This window comes from Notolepis coatsorum (genome assembly GCF_963971535.1).
Source record: "Notolepis coatsorum genome assembly, chromosome: 10".
NCBI classification, from domain to species: domain Eukaryota; kingdom Metazoa; phylum Chordata; class Actinopteri; order Aulopiformes; family Paralepididae; genus Notolepis; species Notolepis coatsorum.
Genome location: NC_140174.1, coordinates 56,653,390 through 56,676,832, shown reverse-complemented (window position 1 = coordinate 56,676,832; position 23,443 = coordinate 56,653,390). Strand labels below are relative to the sequence as shown.

Sequence of the window (23,443 nt, the reverse complement as noted above, 5' to 3'; positions counted from 1 at the left end):
CGCACTACCTCCTTGTTTTTGTATCTCCTCCACTATGTGTAATGTCTTTCTCACGTTGTCCTGTGTCTGTCTCCCTTTAATAAATCCAGTTTGATCTTCATCTATAATGTCTGGCATAAACGTCTCGAATCTTTTTGATATTATTGATGTATACATCTTGTAATCCACGTTGAGTATGGACACAGGTCTGAAACTACTACATAATTCTCTATCCTTCCCTTCCTTCGGTATCGTGGTGATTATGGCTTCCTTCCACGAGGGGGGCATTTTGCCCTCTTCCATCGTGTGTCTGAATGCCGCCCCTAACATGGGTGCTAATTCTGTTCTAAATGTCTTGTAGAATTCCGATGGGAATCCGTCGCTCCCCGGAGATTTGTTGTTTTTAGCTCTACTAATTGCCTCTTCCATTTCTCGTTCCGTAATTATTTTATTTAATTCTTCATTCCGTTCTTTCCCTATCGATGGTAACTCTAGCTTCTCCAGATACGCTTCTATTTCCTCTTCTCCCGCTGCCTTTGGCTGTGTGTATAGCTTCTCATAGTATTCTCTAAATGTCCTCTCTATTTCAGCTGGGTCCCTCAATACTTCATTAGTCTTTGTATCCCTTATTGTGTGTATCGTGTTTAGCTTCTGTTGCGTCCTAATTCTCCTAGCCAACAGTCTGGTCGCTTTTGGTCCCCCTTCATAGTACGTTTGTTTCATGAACCTCGCTTTCTTTTCTATTTCCGTCAATAATTCCCAATTTATCCTGGCCTTTACTTCCTTGATTTCTCTGAGCGTTTCTTGTTCTTTTGATATCTGGTGTCTCCTCTCTAGATCCTTCAGCTTCCCTATCAGATTGTGATATGTCTCCGTTCTGGCCTTCTTCAGCATTGCTGTCTTCTCCATCAATTTCCCCCTTATCACCACCTTCAGTGTGTCCCATAGAATGTTCGGGTCTACCTCCCCGTTGTCATTTTCCTCCTTATACCTGGCTATCTCCTCCTTGATCTGACTCACCACCCCCTTGTTATTTAGTATTCCTACATTTAGCCTCCAGATAGTGTTCCTCCGTCTCCCTTCTAGATCTACTGTCAGATATATGGCACTGTGATCCGATATGTCCGCTACTCCTATTCTACTCTCCCGTACCCTATAACTGTCCCCCGTCGTCATAAAAAAATTGTCTATTCTCGCATATGTCACGTGTGGGTGTGAGTAATGTGTGTATTCCCTGTCCATGGCGTGCATCCCCCTCCAAACGTCCGTAATTCCCATTTCCGTCATTTGAATATTCATATATCTGCTGATTTGTGTCCGTCTCTTCTTAGTACTCGTGGTGTCTATGTCGTGATTCAGTACCACATTAAAATCTCCTGCGCATATCAATATCCCTTCTAGTTCCATCACTATCATATCAAAAATGTTCTCATATAGCTCCCTCTCACTCTCCGGTGGTGCATACACATTCACTAACGTTACCATTTGACCCTCCATTTTCCCCTTCACCAGAACAAATCTTCCCTCCTTGTCTCTTACTTCCTTGATCAATTCAAATTTGACTGTTTTTGATTAACGTAATTACTCCTCTCCTCAGGGTCCGTTTAAAGGAACTATAGTATGCATTTTCATATCCAAATCTTTTCAGTTTCTCATGATCCTGTGCTATCAAATGTGTCTCCTGCAAAAAAATCACTTCCATCTCACTTTTTTTACACTTCAACATCACTTTGCCCCTCTTTATCGTATTATTCATTCCATTAACGTTTAACGACATCATTTTTATCCCTTTAACCTTTGTCATCTTTCTTCTTCTTTCGTCTGTTAGTCCCCCCCATGTCACAGTTATTCCCCCCTCCGGTTGTAGCCTCCGCTCTCTTCACCGAATACATATAATGATTAACATAAATAAAAAAACATAAACTTTACATAAAGTGCTCCCAAGGCGTTCGGGGGGTCCCTTTGTCCCCCCCTGTCCCCTGCTGGTGGGTGAGGAGTAACTGCTCTCCTATTGAGAGGCCTCCTCCTGACGGCTTGGGGGTCTGAAACCCTTGCCCCCAGCCGCTCGTCATATTTGTCCAGCCTTCTTACTGTTTTTAGTGCTGTCGAGCTCCTGGTTAAAAGCGCTCCGTCTTTCATTCTGTTCAAAGATCCCCATTTCCTAGGTCCCTCTCAATGTGGCTCATATGTTCCAATGTCTCTCCTTCCTCCTAAACACGTGTGTGGTGTCCTCTGTGTACCCCTCTTACTTTCTTTTCCTCCCCTCTATTTTCTATGTGATTTTTATTTATCCCCTTAATTCCTTCCAACTGTGTCACTCGCAGCGTGTGTCTATGTATTTGTTTCAATATGTTCTGCGTTCCGTCTATTATACCTAATTATATTTCCATTTATTTCCTTCATCAGTATGTGTATTATGTGTCCATGTTTATGTTATGTTTGTTCCTATATCCTGCCTCTACCTGGGAATGTGTGTTCATGTATATGTTATTTCAGTTTCTATATTTTGTCTCCATTTGGATAGTTTTTTCAATCTCTTGTGCGTGTACTCATCCGTTCGTCTCCTCCCGCCTCCTCTCCCCTCCTTCTCAGTCTCTGGCCTCCTCGCCTGTCTCCGCCTTCGGTCTGTCACGTCTCACCTCGGCCTTCTCCTCTCTCCTCCCTCCTCTCCCGGGTTTCGTTCTCCTACTCTGGACCACCTGCGTGCTTTCTCCAATCTCTGCTGCAGGCTCAGCATCTGGTCCTCCTGTCTCCTTCCTTCTCCGTCCTCCGCCATCTGCATCCCCCGTCGCCTCATCTCCCCCGCCGCCTCCCGCGCCGTCGTGTATGTCACTGTCCCTTCCTTCCAGTGAATCCTTAGCGAGGTCATGGGTGATTGGAATTTCATTCCGTTTTCTTTCAGAATTCTCTTCAGTCCCGCGTAAGACCTGCGTGTTATTGCCACCGCTGTCGAGTAATCGTGATCAAACGACAGTCTTTTCCCCTCAATTTCTATCTTCTTGGTCCACGCGGTTCTGAGTACCAATTCCTTAACCTCGTATCTCAGAAAGTTAATAATCACCGCCCTCGGTGGTCTGTCCGGTTGTGGTCTCGGAGCCAACGCCCTGTGGGCCCTCTATCTCCATTTGTTCCAGTCCCGTCTCCTTCAGTTGTTCTTTGATAAGCTTTTCCACATATTGGGTCACCGATTCCCCTTCGACTCCTTCTTTCAATCCCCATATTCTGATGTTATTTCTCCGTGACCTCCCCTCCATGTCCGACATCTTTGTCTCCATCTTTTCTTGTTGTTGAATCGCACTTGTTAATACCTCGTGTATCTCCGTGTTCCATTCTTCTGCTTGCGCCATTCTTGTTTGTAGCTCTGTTACGTTTCTGTCCTGCTCCGCCATCTTCCCCTCCACCATTTTGAGTTCTGTATTTATTTCACCTCTGAAGTCCTCCCGTTCCTTCCTCAATTCCTCCCGTAACTTCCCAATATCGTTCCTTATCGTGTCCGTGATCAGTTTTATGGTCGCTGTTATGGTCGCCAATATCCCGGCCTGCATGACCACGGCCCATCCTGGCATTCCCGTGTTTGTCCCAGCCGACCCTCCTCCTTCCTCCGCCTGTCCCTTCTCGGTCTCGCTTCGGGGGCTCTGCTCCATCAAACTCTCCTCTTCCCGTGAGTCTTCCATTTCTCTCTCCTTCACAATTGTTTTTTCCTCCTTCCTTCTCGTTTGCATCTTCATTTTTATTCACTTTTCGGGTCCTTTTTTATCCGTTTTTCACTCTTTTGACCAGGAGCTCCACCGCATGCGTGTTACCCGTCTGCTCTCATACCGGAAGTCTCAACAAATCAATCTTAACTATATTCACAGGACATACTTAACTCCTATAAGACTGAACAAAATGGGTCTTAAACAAGACTCCAAATGCTCCCTATGTACAAATGGGGACGAAGGGACATTTATGCACATGTACTGGGACTGCCCACCAGTTAATTAAGATATTTTAGAAAGAAGTGACCCAGCAATTAGCAAATCTCTTAACTCTGGATATACCTGTACACCCCTCTGTATTACTGCTGAATGATGTCTTTGAGCATGCAGTACCTCCACAGCTAAAGAGATTGGTTTTATCCGGTATCACAGTGGCTAAAAAGCTGATAGCATCACGATGGTTTCAACCGGAAAAAATGTGCCGGAAGGTCTGGACTCTTACATATCTCGATGTGATTTATCAAGAAATATCTACAGCAAGAATTTTGGGTCTCAATGAATCCAAAATGACATTGTGGTTAGAAGTGGTGGAGAGAATAAAAGCTAGCATATAATGGTAGTGTCTGGTTAGGAACAAGTTATAATGGTTGGATTATCCAATGGGGGGTCCGGGAGGGGGGGGTTCGAGCTGGAGCATATGTATGTAGGTTTTTAGATAACAGGTATTAGGGGTATATCCTGTATAAGACATTTGACTAAATGGTAATTTCATTGGATATGCACTGTGAATTAATGCTTGTATATCTTATTGTGTGTTGTCATGTTTGTTTATATGTCTGTTAAAACATAATAAAAAAATAAAATATAAAAATATATATATATATATAATAACGAAAAGAAGCATGGACGCGCTGGTGCAGCAGCTCGTACAGGCGAACCTGGAACAACAGGCCCGGCACGAAGAGGCCCTGCAAGAACAGAGGAAACAGACGGGGATGATCCACGAGGAGCTCCAGCGGATGGCCTCTCACCGGCGGGACGAAGGGCCCGCAGGGACGCGGCCTAACCCCGGGCGCTTCATCCCCAAGCTGACGGAGCAGGAGGATGTAGAAGCCTATCTCCTAGCGTTTGAGCGCACCGCCGGCCGGGAGGGCTGGCCAGAGGACGACTGGGGGGGACTGCTGGCCCCCTTCCTGTCGGGTAATGCGCAAAAGGCCTACCAGGACCTGCCACCGGAGCAAGCCGAGAACTACACTCGGCTAAAGCAGGAGATTTTGTCCCGTTACGGCTATAGTCTGCAGTCCCGTGCGCAGCGGTTCCATGACTGGGTGTATGACGCACAGGCCTCCCCGCGCTCCCAGATGCACGACCTAGTCCGCATGAGCCGAGCCTGGCTAATGACCGACCCCGGAGGGCCCACGGTCTTGGAACGGATTGTTATGGACCGCTTTGTCAGAGCCCTCCCTTATGACACGAAGAAGCAGGCGAGTCAAGCGGACCCCCGCTCCGTGGAGCAGCTAGTGAATATTGTGGAGGCCCACCAGGTAACGCAGGACTTACTCAAAGGGGGGCGAGGGGAAAAGCCAGAGCGGCTAAGAACGAGGGGTCCCGACGAGCCCAGCCCAAGGGGCCGGGTAGGGAACGCAGGTGATCCCGAACTACCCCGAAGAAGACCGCTGTTCGACCAGGACCAAAGACGCTGCTATGACTGCGGCGAGCCAGGGCATCTCTCGTGGAACTGCCCAGGCCGGGATGTGTCCATGCCATCGGCGGCAGCTTCAGACCCCCGCGGAAAGACGTGCAATTATGGCGCAGCCTGTTGGGCCCATAAGGAAACATCAGCGACACTTTTACCCGTGCGCGTCAACGACGAAGATGCAGTCGCGCTCCTGGACTCGGGTAGTGTCATAACGCTGGTTCAGCCCCATTTGGCACACTGCGACGCAGAGGCTCCGCAAGTGTCAGTGTCCTGTGTGCACGGGGACACAAAGTTGTATCCCACAGCGCAGATCACCCTGACAACCACCAAGGGGGTCTGCTCGATGACAGCCGGCGTGATACCCAACCTGCCGGTAGCGCTGCTGATTGGTCAAGACTGCCCCCTGTATCGCCAGCTGTGCTCAGCCGTCATCTCCCCGCGCACCCCACCCTCCACGGGTAAACCGAGGAAGAGGAAAGGATTACGTCAACCGAAGGTGTGTGCTCTGAATGTAACGGGGAGTGAGACTGAGACGGCATCAGATGTGGGTGACGACGCGCCGGAGCCCCTGAATATAACGGGGAGTGAGACGGAGACGGCATCAGGTGTGGGTGATGACGCGCCGGCGCCCCAAGCGGGCCCCGAGACGGATAGCAGTGACGAGGACCCATTTGCGGAGTTCCCCCAGGCGGACGAGGTGGGGAGGGACCTGGCGGGTCAGTTCGGAACGGCCCAGCTGGAAGACCCAAACCTAACGCAGGCCCGGGCGAATATCAAAACCGTAGATGGAAATCCAGTGGAGGGGGTGAGTAACCTGTCATATCTTCACTTTGCAATAAAAAGACAACTGCTGTACCAAGTCGTAAAAAAGAATGATGAGGTTAAAGATCTATTGCTGGTGCCGAAATTCTTTATTACCACTGTACTCCAGCTAGCGCATTCACATATCCTCGGAGCGCACCTGGGCGTGGACAAAACCATGGAGCGCATAAAGGCGCGTTTCCATTGGCCGGGCATGAAGAGAGTGGTAGAGGACTACTGCAGGAGCTGCCCAGAGTGTCAACGCGCAGCACCAAAGGTACACTATAAAAATCCTCTGATCCCACTGCCCATCATTGAGACCCCATTCTCAAGAATTGCCCTCGACGTGGTGGGCCCTCTAGTCAAATCGTCCCGAGGCCACCAGTATATACTGGTAATCATAGATTATGCAACACATTACCCCGAAGCCATCCCGTTACGCACGGTGACGGCCAAAATTGTGGCACGGGAGCTCTTTCATTTGTTTAGTCGGGTGGGAATTGCCGACTCCATTCTCACTGATCAGGGCTCGTGCTTTATGTCGCGGGTCATGAAAGAAATGTGGAAACTAATGAAAGTGGAGCAGCTGCAAACCTCCATATACCATCCACAGACGGATGGGCTGTGCGAACGCTTCAACAAAACACTGAAAAGCATGCTAAGAAAGGTGATGGAGAAGGATGGGAAGAATTGGGATCAGTTGTTGCCCTTTCTGATGTTCTCTGTGCGTGAGGTCCCACAGGCTTCCACTGGCTTCTCGCCGTTTGAGCTGCTCTACGCCCGCAAGCCGCGGGGTCTCCTGGACATCGCAAAGGAGATTTGGGAGGAACAGCCGTCGCCCCACCGGTCTCTCATAGAGCATGTGCAGGTAATGAGAGACAGGATGAAGGCTCTCTGGCCAGTGGTGAGAGAACATATGCAACAGGCCCAAGACGCACAGAAGCGCATTTATGACCGGGGCGCACAGCCACGGGAGTTTAATGTGGGGGACCGGGTCCTCGTACTGGTTCCGACAGCAGAGTGCAAATTCCTAGCCAAATGGCAGGGACCCTACGACATAATCGAAAAAGTGGGTCCCGTCAACTACAAGGTCCACCAGCCCGACCGTAGGAAGCATCGACAGTTATACCATGTTAACCGGTTGAAGAAATGGCATGCCCGGGATGTGTTGCTCTCGCCCCCCCCTCTCCCCCCTTTTGCGCAGCAGGTGGCAGAGGCGGCCGATGTTCCCATCGGGGAACAGTTGTCCCCGACCCAACGGCAGGAGCTTCGGGAGCTGGTCCAACAGAACCGGGACGTGTTTTCGGCCACGTCGGGCCGCACCACATTGGCCCAGCACCACATCATTACCAGCCCGGGAGACAAGGTAAAGCTGAAGCCCTATCGTATCCCAGAGGCAAAAAGAGAGGCCGTAAGAAGAGAAGTGCGGGTCATGCTGGAGATGGGAGTGATTGAGGAGTCTCATAGCGGGTGGTCCAGTCCTATTGTTTTAGTGCCGAAACCCGACTCAACAACCAGGTTCTGCAATGATTTCAGGAAGCTTAATGACATTTCAAAGTTTGACGCCTATCCCATGCCTAGAGTGGATGAGCTCATTGATAGACTGGGCCAGGCCAGGTTTATCACAACACTAGATCTAACGAAGGGTTATTGGCAAGTCCCTCTGGCCCCCGCCTCGAGGGAGAAGACGGCTTTCTCCACCCCAGACGGGCTGTTTCACTATAAAGTTCTCCCGTTTGGCCTGCATGGGGCGCCATCTACCTTTCAGAGGCTGATGGACAGAGTACTACGGCCCCATCGGGATTATGCAGCCGCATATCTCGATGACATTATCATTCATTCATCAGATTTGGACTCCCACCTCCAAAAGGTGAGAGCGGTGTTGGGTGCCCTCCGGGAGGCGGGTCTCACCGCCAACCCAAAGAAATGCAGGCTGGGACTAGAAGAGGCAGAGTACCTGGGGTTCACAATAGGCCGGGGCAATGTAAAACCGCAGAAGAGGAAAATTGATGCGATAAGGGAGTGGCCCCGCCATTTAACCAAGAAGCAGGTCAGGACATTTAATGGGCTAGCGAGCTATTATAGGAGGTTTATCCCTAACTTCGCTGCTCGCGCTGCTCCCCTCACAGATCTGACCCAGGCGCTGCGGCCGTTCACGGTGAAGTGGACACCGGAGGCGGCGTTCGAGGACCTCAAGACGGCCCTCTGTTCGGGACCGGTGCTGGTCTCCCCGAACTTCGACAAGGAGATGACGGTACAGACAGATGCATCAGAGGTGGGACTGGGAGCGGTCCTCTCCCAGCAACTGGAGGGTGAGGAACATCCAATCTTATATGTGAGCAGGAAGCTGCTGCCACACGAGCGCAACTATTCTGCGGTGGAGCGCGAAGGTCTGGCAATTAAGTGGGCACTGGAGACACTCCGTTATTATCTGCTGGGGAGGCGCTTCACGCTGGTGACGGATCACACCCCCCTCGTCTGGATGGCCAAGACAAAGGGGACCAATGCCAGGGTGACTCGATGGTTTCTGGAGTTGCAATCGTTTAACTTTTCTGTCATCCACAGGTCCGGGGTGGCGCATGGCAACGCAGACGCCCTCTCCAGGAAGGATGCCTGTTGGGCGTCGGACGCTCTTCCCCGACGGTCGGAGCTGGAGGGGGGGGTACTGTGGCAACCCCAAGCCACCCCTGGGCTTGGTGATTGATGGGCGCTACGTGGCGACCCAATGGCTGGGCGCTGCCCATGTTTGGGCGTCCGCTTCCGGACGCACCTGTCACTAGAGACCCATCAGGAGTGATTATGTGATTATCGAATCACGGCGCGGTGCGCCTGTTGGGGAGGGGGGACTTAATGGAGCCGAGGAGCCTCCTCTCAGTCCCCCGTAGCAGCGCAAGGCGAGAGGCCACAGAGCGGAGACGCCGCCCGGCCGACAGATTACAGCCAGCAAGCGATCATTATTTAAATAGAAAATAAAGAGTATCATTTTGGGAACTGCAACCTGTCTGTGTGTTGTTTATTCTGCCACCCCTACACCTGGAATTGCCACAACACATAAATAATTACCTTAACCCTTTCACTACCACTCTACAAAGGGTTAACCCTTTCATTGCAACACTACATGTTAACCCTTTCACTACCACTACAGAAGGTTAACCCTTTCACTACCACACTACAGAAGGTTAACCCTGTCACTACAAAGGGTTAACGCTTTCACTATCACACTACAGAAGGTTAACCCTTTCACTACCACTACAGAAGGTTAACCCTTTCACTACCACACTACAGAAAGTTAACCTTTCACTATAAACGGTTAACCATCTATACTGTGGTAGTGAAAGGGTTAATGTTTACCATACAGTATATAACTTAAATATTTACCTTAGTGTTTATCAAATATAACTTAAATAATTACCTTAATGTTTATCATATTTGCACATATATGATCATCCAGCATGTCCCAACAATCACAAGAGAAAAAGATAATCATCATCATCAACAACGAGCATGAAATGAAAAAGAGAAGTAAAGTGAGATGAACAGACCTTGAGGAGCTCAACTTCTTGCTCTCTCTCCATTAGGGAGCTTTTCATTGTTGCATTTTGCTCTCTCATATGACCCAACTCATTCATCAGCGCATCTTTCTCCTGTGCACTCTGTTGAACCTGTTCCTGGATGGAATAAAGCATTGTGTGTTAATATAAAACATTTATTTACTCAATTGAGTTCAGGCCCGGACACACTTTCACCACAAGAGGTACACTGTTGTATTTTATGCAATCCCCTGGGAAACAATATGCAGTCTTCAGCTTGCCAATTTCTGATCCTTAGTTGGTGTCATCGTGGGTATGTATAACACTATATCTGTACACCTCTACATGTGTATTTACTATTTATACAACTATATCTGTAACCCTCTACATGTGTATGAATACAACTATATCTGTACCCTATGAATACCACTATAACTGTACCCTTCTACATGTGTATGTATACCACTATATCTGTAACCTCTACATGTGTATGAATACCACGATATCTTTACCCTTATACAGGTGTATGAATAGTATACCACTATATCTGAACTCCTCTACAGGGGTACCTCTTATTATATATGGATTTATGGTACTGCAATTATTCTATATTTTGGGCGGCAGTGGCTCAGCAGGTAGAGCGGTCATCTGGTAATCTGAGGGTTCCCGGTTCGATTCCGTCACCCCCTGACTTAGTGTCGTTGAGCAAGACACTGAACCCCTAACTGCTCCTGATGAGCTGGTTGGTGCCTTTGCCGTTGGTGTGTCTGTCTGATGCGGTACGGAACATATCATCATCTAGTGCAGCAATGTACAAACATGCTAGAGTGCAACCAAAGTGGTTCGGCCTTACCAACGATGTCTTTGTTAACATACCAAATACACCGGATGTTGTTTTTGTTGACACCAGCCACAGGGAGGTACTGGGCCCTATTCCCCGTACCTGGTTCAACTAAGTCGATCAAGAGTCCCATTATCCAGATTCAGTTAACCCGATGTTTGAAGCCGGGATTTCCCTGTTCCTCGAAGGTGGATTCAGTCTCGTTAACTCGAACCAGACTTGAGACCCAGGATAAGTGCGCACGGCCGCTTCAGTTGAAAAGCCAGCACGTATCGATAGCAGAGATCCTGATCTTCTAACGGCATTGATTGATTAATTGATTTAAAACTTTATTAACAGATTGCAGTACGGCTCAATCGCCTCGCCGACAAGTTAAATGCGTTATCTATAGGCTAATTTTAAATCCCTCATTACCTCAATCAATCAGATTATATTTCTTTAAACTTGCCTGCTGGCAGTAGGTTTATGGATTTGAATAATCAAATGAGATCTTGCTAGCGAAAATAATTAGTTAAACTGTTATACAGAATAAGGATACGGCTCTCTTACCCATTGATTGATGTATGGTGGATCTTTTACTTATCTCCACTGTGGTGTAACGGTTTCTGCTTTTGACTTTCACGCAGACGGCCCGGGTTCGAATCCTAGTCTTTCCCTTCTTTTTGCAATGTAGGAATAATTCAATTTGGTGCACGTTGAGAGCTATATAAAGAATGACATCCTCAATGCATGTAGATTTATAATATTTTAACTTAAAACTAGGCTACTTTTGCGTATAATCATTAATATTATATTCCAAAAAATTATATTGGAAACGCTGGGTTTCGAACACCGGTCGCCGGGTTGACAGGATTGAGCACTACCGCTGCGCCACTGTGCCAGACGGGATAAATTCATTGTTTATCCATTAATAGACGAGACCCGTGTTTAGAATATCTTTTCTTTTGAATGAAGTTTTATCTCTTTATTCTCAAATGCATTAATGTGACGTCAACGGCTCATTCAATTTCTCAAATCCGTCAAACAGCGCATCTCAGACATTTTAATCCCAGTTACAATATCACACAAAATCCACAATCCCTGCATAGACACATGCAGCGTGTATCGCGACTCCGAGCGCCGTATATGACGTGCATTATTTTATTTAGGACAAAGTAAATCTATAGGCTCAATATGATTTATTATCAGCATTTAGTTCTATTATTATACATTTCAAACGCCCCCTTTAGGAAAACGAAGCACAGAAACGTAATTCAGAATGGTATAATGCAGATCCTAGACTGTGAGAATCATTTCAGGAAGCGAGCTGTCATTTCTTTGCGGGGGCGTGGCCATGGTTCATCCGGCTAACTGAAGTTAACCCTGCTCCCGACCAGGCTCAAACTTTTTGATCTGTTGTCATGGTGATTTAGACAATCGAGCTTCGGGGAATGGGAAGGTCCGGCTTAAGTCAGGCTTGACCGAAAATTATCCGGCTAACTCAGTTATCCAGGTACGGGGAACGGGGCCCTGGTCATAGAAGTAGGCTGTACCTTTGATCTGTACATGGACCAGGCCTTCCGGGACAAGTATATAAAATACCAACCACTGCTCAATGTGATGGCCGACCTTGGGTATAGGTGTAGATATAGTGTACTTGTATTCGGAAGTCTTGGCCATGTATACAAATGCACCATGACCGGTCTGAGAATTGCTGCATTGTCTAAAAGAAAAACCAAACAAATAGCCAAATATTGCTCTGTCTCAGCTATTATTGGCAGCTTAGCCACGTGGAGAAGGAGGTGCTATGTGTACCATTAAGTGTTCAGTGCTGCTTGGCCCGATACATTTGATTCCCTGTTTATGTAATATAATTTGTGGAACCAAATGTGTGTGTGTGTGTGTGTGTGTGTGTGTTAAGGCTGAGCCCGAACCCTGTTTTTAGGGTTCAAACGTTCGCCAGGGTTTATCGAACGAACGTTCGAACGTTCGTTTTTTGTAAATCTTTTAATAAAAAAAAATTTTTATTACCTTTTTTTTTTTTTTTTATATAATTTTTTTTTTATTATTATTATAGATCCTACGGAGGGCGGCATTGCATAATCTATTGGTGAAAAAACATGTTGTTTACAGTGGTGGCTGTTCATGTAAACATGTAATTAACACTTTGGTTGCCTAAGGTTAAATTCATGATATACCATAGATTGCCAGCGCTATTTGTCTATGGAGAAAGTCCCCTTCTTTGCAGGGCTATAACTTTTAAAATTCTATTGCTACATTGCCATTATTAGGGCCCATTCAAAGTCCTATATGTATTGTTCATTGTGTAGCAACGTTAAACTTTTTCATTCACATATTCATAGTAAAGTATGGTCTAATGTATAAGTATGTTTTCATCTCTTTCTGCAGCTTTCTCCAGAACGTGATATATAGCCCCAAATGCATTATATTGATGATGAAATACAGTTTGATGGCAATCAGCGCGATATAAAAAATTCCAACTAGACGTACTTCTAGAAGTTACTACACGTCATCTGATGTTGACCGGATGGGCGAGGGGGCGTTTATAATTCCGTGGGCAGCGTTATACCAATCATCTAATGTGGGTCAAATGTTGATAATAGCAGTTAGTATCTAAGACGGTAACGTTACACGCTCACCCCAGTCTCCGCGCGCCGTTGGGCGATCATCGTCGAGTAGAAATTTTATCATTATGGGATATATTTTTACCCGGTCCATCTCCAGCTTGTATAATGGTATATACGTCCAAATCATGTTGTTTATCGAGTTATTGCCAATCGATCACCATGTAGCGTGACGAGCCAGAGTCCCATGAACCATAGCGAGCGCCCGGAAGTACTACGGTCGTCATGACAACCTCTATTCAACATCCTGTTGCGCCGATCGGCCACCAGATGGCGCTCCTGAACCGCCAGAGAGCTCAGTGGGTCCTGCTGGTGGATCTCAGGCCAGCGGAGGGACATTATGAATCCGATCGCAGATTTTTGAAATATTGATATAAGGACGCTGTACAGCGTCCCCCGGCAACTTTAGCATGGCCAGCAAAGACGTGAAAAGACGTGTCCCGGCACTCAAAGTGTTAAACAAAGCACTCAGAAGAAAATAAACAAGCTACTGAGTACTGCATAAAGTTCCTACTTATGATAAACAATAGCCCTTGCACACCGCAGTCACGTAAGGGGCTAGATAAACAAATGCATTCGTTTTGTGGCATTCACGTTATATAGTTAGTGTTACACGTTCAATAACAGGTATTCACTCTTGGTCGACGGGGAGGAGAGAGGCGCGCGCCTCGGCTCCTTCCACAGTCTACCTCTGAACGGGGGACGGCAGAGAGACAGAGAGACACCGGCGTGGGGGTCCCGCCGGGCTCCCAACACGCCTGCCGCCTCGGCCAGAGTTGTTTCCAACGCAACCACCTCCCGCCATGAAGCTCGCGCTCCGTGGCCGAAAAAGGCTGGTATTCAATACTATTCATTAATGATCCTTCCGCAGGTTGACCTATGGAAAATTGTTACGACTTTTACTTCCTCGGCGGGGAGCTAACGCTACGTTTACGTTAATGCTTCTCTCAAGCAGATCAATGGCGGCATTGCCGGAAGTAAAAAAAATAATAAACGCTTGCCGATTGGTGGTAACAGCAGAGGCGGGTGCAAGCGGTGTGACGTAATTGGCAGAATCGCCTGTCATTCAATCAAAATTGTTCTATTGCATTGGTTGAGACTAGAGCTCTGGTTGAGTATCCAGCAACAGCCCGGCAGAGACCATACTGGTTGAGCCGAGCGATCTCACTCGGGGGACGCGCCGCTTCACATCGCCTCACCGTCGTTGCGCCTGCTTTATTTTTTTTCACCGAACGTTCAAACCCATTAATTAAAGTCCGAATGTCAGCTTAACGAACGAACGTTCGAACGTTCGGGCTCAGCCTTAGTGTGTGTGGCATAAGTAGAGACAAGTAGGGAGTCACCACTGCTAAATGAATGCAGGGGAAGTGACTAAATCTGTTGGTCTGATCAATTCTATTACACCATACCTGTGTTGTAATCACCAGAAGGTCATTTTCCAGGCTGCAATCCACACTCGGCTCCCCTGGGTTTTTGAAACAGAACGGAGTGCTGGCTCCTCTCACTTGGCTGCTCCTGTCGATGTAGCAGAACTGATAGAACTCGGAGTCATCCTTAGGCAAGTAGTATTCTAATGGAACGACGACAAGCCAGATTAACAGAGACATTGGGATCTGTGTATCTCCGATTCACATTCATCTTATTATTAGATTCAAAGTTCAATTGTGTCAAAAACCACACATACATAATGTAAACAAACAAATGTAACCAACATTTTTAACTCAAATCAAGTCTTACCCTGAAACACCACTTGTTTTCTCACAGGCTCTTCTTGCCCGACTGCGTTCGATGTTGCCTCCGGCTCCACCCACACAAAAGTACGGTAATCCTTTGTTGTGCTCCACCCGACCTAAACATCAGTTAAACATGAGTCACATCCAACAGGGAAATACATTTTCATATAGTGAAATGTACATGTATTCATAGTATTTAATCTCTAATGTTGGTGGGCAAACAACATCCGATTGTAATCAACTATCAGGTGACTATCATTAAATGACAACAGTGGTCAATGAGCTGTGGACCAGACTTGTTGGGGAGACTAAATACTATGAAGAGTCTAGTGTTGCTGCCCCTTGAACCTGTATGTGAGGTCCTCATGTTTGTGTGTGATGGACTGATGGTATATTGTAAGTCTTTAAGTTGTTGGTGTGTCTGTAGTACCATGTGTGCAAAACTGCAAATGTAACAGTAAAGTGCAATATTAATATACAATGTACATGTGATTAAACTGGAGTATATATAAATTAGTACTCCTGCGTAATAATGCTAATCAGATGTATTTACAGTCTTATCGTATTATATATACAGTGATACAGGTATAAAAACACTGGTACTAAGCCATACTGGCCAGTGGTATGACTAGTAAGAGGTAAAGGTAGGTAAAGAAAGGATATTATATATATATAAATATATGCAAAAGGGATTATATGCAGGTATATTCAGACAAGATGTGGATACATATATATACGGTATACAGCATACAGTGTGTATATATATATATATATTAGATCTATATTATAATATAATTATTATAGACAGCGAAAGAGAGATTTTCTCACCTTAAAGATTCCCACCCAGTCTCTTGTATTTGGCTGAAAGGGCGCCGTCAGAGTGTAGCGGCAGGTCACGGGGTTACACGGTGGGTATGTGTGCGGGATGTCGTTGAAAACGACCTGGGAGAATGTTGTTGTTGTTGATGATGATTCCATGCTTGAAGCCCCAGTTACCCACGGTGAGCTATTACCGTAATTCAGAGAGAGGCAGCACAATGAAAATAAGAAGCCATCTCTGCTGAGTGGGACAACGCATTATGAGTCTAGCTAGCTGAACAGGCGCAAGAAGCAGGCGAAAAGCTCCATCTTTCTGCCCTGAGTTAAGTTTCACTTTAAACTCTCAACTGCAATTGCTCGTTTTATTTGAAAATACTGCTATATCCATATACGCTAAACCTCCTGATGAATTGAAAATGGGAGACCCTGATGTAAACAAGACGAAAGTCTTTCTCTGGTCTGCATCCCCTTAACAATTGTGTGTATTGAGCTGTACTTGTACCCATTCTGCAATCTGTTAATAAAGTTTTCAATCAATCAATCTCCCCCTCCCCCCATATAATTTGTTCTAGTAGCCAATGTAGACTTTTAAATTGCACTTTATATGCGTAACGCAAACAAATAAATCGAAAGTGAACTATGAACACAGTCCAGCTCGCACAATCTGTTTTTAGTTTGATAAAATCCTGCTCTCATTACAAGCTGTCATAATCTACAGCTATGATCAAATGTTGACGTAAAAAAAACACTGAACTTACAAGTTTCGTGTCCCTTCTTTCTCGGTGTCGCAACGAGGCACTAATCACAGGTCTCGCCTAAACAGCACCGCTCCGAGCCTCCAACTGTGAGGTAGACAGAGTAGTAGGGGCGTGCCAGAGCCTTATAAGCATAGATATCTATGCTTATAAGGGTATGCCTACTACTGCTTTAGGGAGATGTAGTTTATCGGTAAAAAAACGTTGTAAGACCACCGCAACACTTCCGGGATTCTGAAATCGGGGAGGAGGGGGGGGGGGGGCAAATGAATGAATGTGGATGAGAGCCTTGACATTAAGTGATTGCAGATACGGCTGTGGGGGTGCTAGAGACATGATCGAATAGACTTGTATGCGCCTGAATCTCCTGAACACGGCGCGAGACATTCCTAATCGATCAGAACTAAATTGGCAGCGAAAAAGACAGTTTTTAAGCATCGATTCCCCATGCACATGCGCAGATTGGCCACAGAGTGTGACGCAACGCACATCCACCCTGGAATGTTCCATTAGAGGGGGTGTTGTGTTGTGAGAATGATAAGATAGAATTAAATATACAGTAAAAGGAATACAGTACAAATATACAGAAGTCTACAGTAAGTGTAATATTGCACAGTGTTGTGCATTTATAATCAGTAGCTTAGGCTACATAGTAGGCTAATGACAGCCTATTCTAGTCTAGCAGGTGCGGGTATAGACGTATAATATATGACATATATGACATATATGACATTTTTTGCCTCATAGATGACTGAAAATCAACATTACTAGTCTATACTATACTAGTCTATACTTCGAAAGAGTGCCTAAGCTTAACCGGTGTAGAAACAGGTGTCACGCGATTGGGCGCACATGTCACATGAAGTGGCCAATCAGAGAGCGTCTCCGCAAAATGCGGCTACGAAAAAAAATAACACCACATTTGGCAAAATTTTACTAGTGGGACGAAGGGGAATTGGTCATATTTGCTAAATATTTAAATATTCTTCTTGTCTAAATAATAGGAAAGTTGAAAACATGACCTATCTATGAATTCAAACCAAACAAACGAAACAAAGAAATAAACGAATATGGTACCAATAATGATCACTAATATCATTGGTATTATATAAATAGTTTATCATCCAAATATAGTTTACTCAATAAGCCATTTATTGAATACTTTGACTCTGACTCACACACACAGTAGACCTAAAGAACACAGGCCCATCCCCGTAGGCAGCACGGTGGTATGGAAGCGAGTATTTAAATGAAGCAATTCAGCCACACTTGATGTAACTACGCATCATTTACAATGTGATACATGCAAGCAAGGGGATCACTTTTTCATCGCTGAGTCAACAACCAATCAGCGGACAGGAATGTCAGCAGGGTCCGTGTACGTTTTGATAGTTCGTTTTTCGTTTCAAACGGAAATACGAAAAAACGGAAAAAAACTTAAATACGAGGTGTTTTCCTATTTCCGTTTGAAACCAAAATCGAAAAAACTGGGAAAAACTGAAATACGGAGCTGTTTTTCATATTTTGGTGTCAGGATCAAATGAAAAAAAGGAGTAAATAATGGGCAGATTTTGGTCCGTGTACGTTTTGATAGTTCGTTTTTAGTTTTTGATGTGAAGAATGGAGAATGGAACCATGTGACAAGTACGTTTTTCTTTATTTTTTTTAACTTACGTTTTTATTTTGACAAGTACGTTTTTCAATGTAAAAGCCATGCACGATCTAACATTATGAATAAATACATGCATACAGATCTATACCAGGGTAACGTTATGATACATACATTTTTAGTTTTGTGCATTTCATTTAGACATGATATTTTATGTGAAGTAATAGCCTAATAATATGGAAATAGCATGTGTGGTCTGTCCCAAATAGTGTTGTCTAAACGCACGTTATACAGATATCCTAGTTATATATCGTATTAGCTTACGCTCTGCTCGTAGTGGAACATATCCCATATCCAGTCTAATACTTAATACATTTCTTCACATGTACACACCCATCCGCCTGGCCACACCCCCATCCGCTCCTCTACATAAGCGGGGATGTGGCCATACTAACAGCTCCTTCCTTATTTTCACCACCGACAAGTGTCTGTATACACCACTTGAGTTTAGTGCCAAAATAGTTGGAAAGGAGCTACGTTGAAGAGAAGGAGCTGCGTTGACATTATATCTCTGTTTATAATGATGATCATTCTGACTTCCACCGGCGCTTCGTATTAGGGGCTCGCGTCGCTGAGCAATCCCCGCCGGCATTACCTCCGGCTCTGCAGTTGGACACTTTTCTTGGGAGGCGCTCGGCCGTGTGAGGGCTGACGGCCTCTCTGGGCGGGTGATGTTTTTGCGACGCGGGCGCCAGGTGTGTCGGTTGTGGGGGGAACAACTACACAGCTTACGAAGGCCGGCTCCAGGCTGGTATCCTTTTTCGCTGCCCCTTAGCGGCGTGGAGGGGGTTCTGGTTTGATGCCCACGTTAACATTAGCTCCTCCTCAAGTAAGAGCTTTGTTTTCCTGGGACCGTGATTCCGAATCTGCGGTTCAATTCCCCGGGTCTCTGGACAAACGGATTCCCACTGTCGCCGTGCTGGCCCCGATTTTCAAGATGAAAAGCACCCGGTGCGAGGTAGGTGAGCTTGGTGTTCATTATGAGAATATCTCCATGCTCAAGTCGGCTATAGTCGCGAGGGACTTGTTGCCGGCACCGCTGTCTGGTAAACACCATTCTGAAGAGGGACGTGTGTTGCCTTTTTTCCCTTCTTTTCTTCGGATGAGAAGAGGAAAAGACAGCGGCTGTCTGAAGTGTTGGCTGTTGTGCAGTTTTCAGTGGTAGCCGCTTAGCTTGCTTCTGCGTGAGCTAGTGGCTAGCGATAGCCGGGTTGAGCTAACTGTTAGCCAGTTAGCTGTTAGCTACGACGTTAGCTACCGGCTTTCGCTCAGCTGGGAACGTTAGCTTGATGCTATCAGTTAGCCTAGGGTTAGCTGTTAGCTTGTGCTACAACCATTGGCGTAGCCGTGAGAATAGCAGGCCCTGGCACTCTGACTACGACATCATCTTTGACAGAAGATGTACCATGACCGGCTGCAGGAGGGGGGCATCTCGCCAGAGCGAGGCTCCGGCCATAGCTTCTTTTTTCCCCGCCAGCGAGAGGCCTTCATCAACGTGGAGACAAACCTGTGTTGCAGCCTTTCGCCCTGCGTTCCTTGGTGCAGGTAAGATGTCCATTGGACATTACCCCACTCTTCCTTCCTTCCCCTCCCGAATGTTTTGTTAATAACGATGTCTTTGTCTACAAAACATATGTTACTTCACTACATTTGGAGATACGACATGTGCTGTGTGTGAATTGTCTTGGTCGCTTTGTATAGCTTGGGTAGCGTTGGCCAAGGCTTGTGCCTTTCTCTCTACCTAAGAACGGCGTTGTTTTTTACGTGAGTAAAAATGAACTGGGTTTTTGTTGTATGATGAGAAGTTGTGTGTGTTCATGTAACGTTAGACAACGTGGCTGAGCCCACAACTGGCTGGGTTACCCTACAATACTGTGCATAGTGGCATGTGATCGAGGGATGAGTCCCTCTCTCAGCTTGTTATTCTTACTTGAGGGTAATGATGACAATAACAAGTGGCAAGTTTTTTCACACATAAGCAGGGCTGTGCCTGTTCAAACAAGGTCTTCGGCTGTGCTGGCGTGCATGATGTAAAGCTTACTCTACACATTTGGCGTCGTATCAGGGGTAAGGTGGTGAGGGGTGGGTGAAATGATTCCCCGGGTTGCCCCTGGGCCCCCCCCCCCCCCTCCGCGTGAACACTTTGGGCAACGCACATGTACTTCCGCGTTTCTCTGATTGGCCAGCGTTGGCCAGCGCTCTCCTTCGTGAATACCAGCCGCTCTACGCTCGTTTACCCCCTCATGAGTCACGTGAAACACTGCAGACCACTGATTGGTCAGAAGAGAGATGCGTCACTCGCTGGAGGGTCTCCAGAAAAACAGAAAGCCGCCATCTTTAATGTCTCGCTTAGGATTTCATTTGCAGCGGGGCGGAGCTAGGCGCTCATGGAGTAGACGTGTTTCATGTGAGCTCCCTTCTACCGTGCGAAATATACGTTTCTCCCCATTAGTCTTTATTTTATTTTAATTTGTTTTTTGTCTGCTTGTTAAGTCGTCGAGTTTCAACTACTGTCGTCGACTTTTTTCGACTTTCTGCGATGTCGGTGGTGGAAACCAGATCCATGAGCGCCCCAGCCAGCAAACTGCCACCGGGCCTGGCCGCGCCGTCGCCCGGTATCGGTGAGATAAGCGAAGCTGTGCTCTCGGTCATGACCAAGCTCCATGCAGACTTTGAGACACGCTTCGCTGAAACACAAAGAAAAGTGCTGGCGGATTTTTGTGATAACCTTCATCGAGAGATATCAGAGGAAATTAGGTTGGCGGTCGTCCCGTTGAAAGACAAGATGGAGTCGCTGCACGTTATCTCCTCGGCTAATGCTAACGAACTAGCCACGCTAACGACAGAGGTCTCACTACAAGGCGAGAAGATGGCGGGTCTGGAGTCCTCCCTGCTGGCTAGGCAGGCTGAAGTTGCCAAACTACAGTCGGTAATTGTGGAAATGCAGTCCCGGGAGAGACGTTACAACATCAGGATTGTTGGAGTACCGGAGGGCAACGAGGGAGGCCGTCTCTCTGAGACCATGCCGGAATTGCTGCAAGAAATACTGGGGAAAGATGTCCTCCTCACCCCTCCCGTATGTGAGTCGGCCTACAGAGCGGGCAGGACCACTCCTGGAGAGAACAAGGAGCCGAGGCCCATCATTGTCAAGCTGAACAGGCTTCAGCAGAGGGAACTCATCATGCGGTCGGCCCGTGCCAGAAGGGGTAATCTAAGGCTTGGCGATCACAAAGTGGCCATTTTCGAAGATTTTACGCCGGAGGTTCAAGCACAGAGAGGCGAATACAAAGTGGTCATGTCCAGGCTATGGAAACTAGGCCTGAGGCCCACGCTATTCACTCCCACGAAATTATCTGTGCTGGGTAAGGACGATGGTCGGCGTTCATTTTGGTCGTTGGCTAAAGCGAAGGAATATCTCGAGGGGATAGCAGAGACTGTAGCTTGATATCTATATCGGGTGAGTGACTTGGCGATGTGGGCCTGAATACATTGATAGGGCCGACTACTCACAAATGCTTGCTGTCATGCCCAGACATGCTAACTGTCCACTGCCCATCCAACTAGCAGGGCTTCCCAATGACTTCTGTTACTTACTAATGCTGTCCTCATGGTCGTACTTGTGTATCGCCTCTATGAAAGCTAGCGAGCTAGCTGAACAATGTACATAACAGATTCTAACGTGCTATCCGGATTCATCACTAGCTTACGCGCTAGCCTCGGGCTAGCTAGCGGGCTAGCTAGCGGGCTGCGTCTATCGTCTGCGCCGAGGCACTCGAGACCCGTTAATATTTACGTATTTTGGTTGTTGTTGCTGTTTAAGTGTCATCGGTTTGCACAATTCAACGGTGATCGGGTCCTTAACTAACTTCTTGTATGCTTTTATTTTTATATCCAGGCTGTTTTGAGCTTTGGGCTCCGGTAGGAGAAGATCGGTTGAATAGATATATATACAATATATGATAACAGGTTGTGTCAGGTATTGCTTATTACCATCCCCGGGTTAATGAAGGTGTTTAATTCTATTCTTACATAGGTTATGTCATTCCAGCCGTTGTGCCTGATCAGAGGGGCTGTTACATGTGTGCACTTTGACCATAACCCCCTTTTTTCCCTTTCTTATTATTGTCGTTGTTTAAATGACATCTGTTTGCGCAATTTACCTGTGATCCGATCCTGCCTTAGACTATCTGCTGGTATGCTTTAATTTAATTTTGTTTTGAATTTTCCTTTATCCATTTGTGCTATAACATTGCGACGTTGATGCGCAGACTCGGAAGTAGATGGTTGCAGGGTTGATGTTGAGTTATTATATAATAATGGCAATTTTTTCCATTATAGTTGTCTCATGTTAGGGCCAAGGCTCACGGTGGTTTTCGACCGATATCTTTATTGAATTTAATTTTTATTATTATTTGTGTTTATTGGACTAGTGGGGGTTTAATCAGGGGTTTATCTAGAGGGGGGTCAGAGTGGAGAGCGTCTTATTGGATCCATGACTCCAGTGGGAAATGATAGGAAGATGACCATCCTTAGTGGATGGGGCATAGGGAGGGGATTGGAGAGTGGGTATAGGAGGGTTTATAATAGGACGGGTGGGTTAGGGTTTAGAGTAGAAGGAGGGGGGGTTGTAACTGGGGTGGTATTTTTATGTGTTTTATGTACTGTTGTCTTATATGTGTGTAATTGTTCCTCCTCTGAACTCCTGGGATTGACCGTCTGGGCCCGCCTGGATCAGCGCCTCTGTACTCAGCCTGGCTGCACTGGTATGTTCTCTACGCATTTAGACAAACTCGACCATGACTAAATTGAATATTTTAATTTGGAACGCGGGGAGTCTTAACACCCCACACAAGCGTGCCAGTGTCCTTTGGTTATTGAAGAGAAGAAATATTGACATTGCTCTCCTTAGTGAGACGCATTTATTGGTGGGTGATGTGTCAAGGCTAGCAAATCGACAATATCACGTTATCTCCTCATCCTCAGCCGATGATAAGACGAAAAAGGAGTCGTCATAGTTACAAGACGTAACCTTGATATCAAAGTCCTGGATGTGTGGTCGGACACGGAGGGAAGGATTACTATAGCAAAAGTTGAGTTCTCTCATAGGAAGATGGCAATAATAGCATTGTATGCCCCTAACACATTTGATTCAGCGTTCTATAATACAATCACAAAGAATATGTTGGAACTTACTGGATACGCTCTCATTGTGGGTGGCGATTTTAATGCGTGCTGGGATGCGGAGATGGATAGGTCCGGGTCCTCTGAAACAAGCAACCAAAAACGGTCCTCTTA

General features: G+C 46.4%; 1 protein-coding gene across 3 annotated transcripts in view; it reads right to left on the bottom strand.

Annotated features, from left to right (window-relative positions):
- Positions 1–16,572, bottom strand: part of calcoco2 (calcium binding and coiled-coil domain 2) — a 63,062-nt gene extending 46,490 nt beyond the window's left edge. For all 3 annotated transcript variants that reach the window (XM_084323903.1, XM_084323902.1, XM_084323901.1), the window contains exons 1-5: positions 16,483–16,572; positions 15,734–15,911; positions 14,910–15,021; positions 14,582–14,742; positions 9,720–9,845 (exon numbers count right to left, since the gene is read on the bottom strand). In XM_084323903.1, the coding sequence (XP_084180029.1) occupies positions 9,720–9,845; positions 14,582–14,742; positions 14,910–15,021; positions 15,734–15,883 (549 nt within the window). In that variant the 5' untranslated portion in view covers positions 15,884–15,911; positions 16,483–16,572. The remainder of the gene's footprint in view (positions 1–9,719; positions 9,846–14,581; positions 14,743–14,909; positions 15,022–15,733; positions 15,912–16,482) is intronic.
- Positions 16,573–23,443: the final 6,871 nt, after the last annotated feature.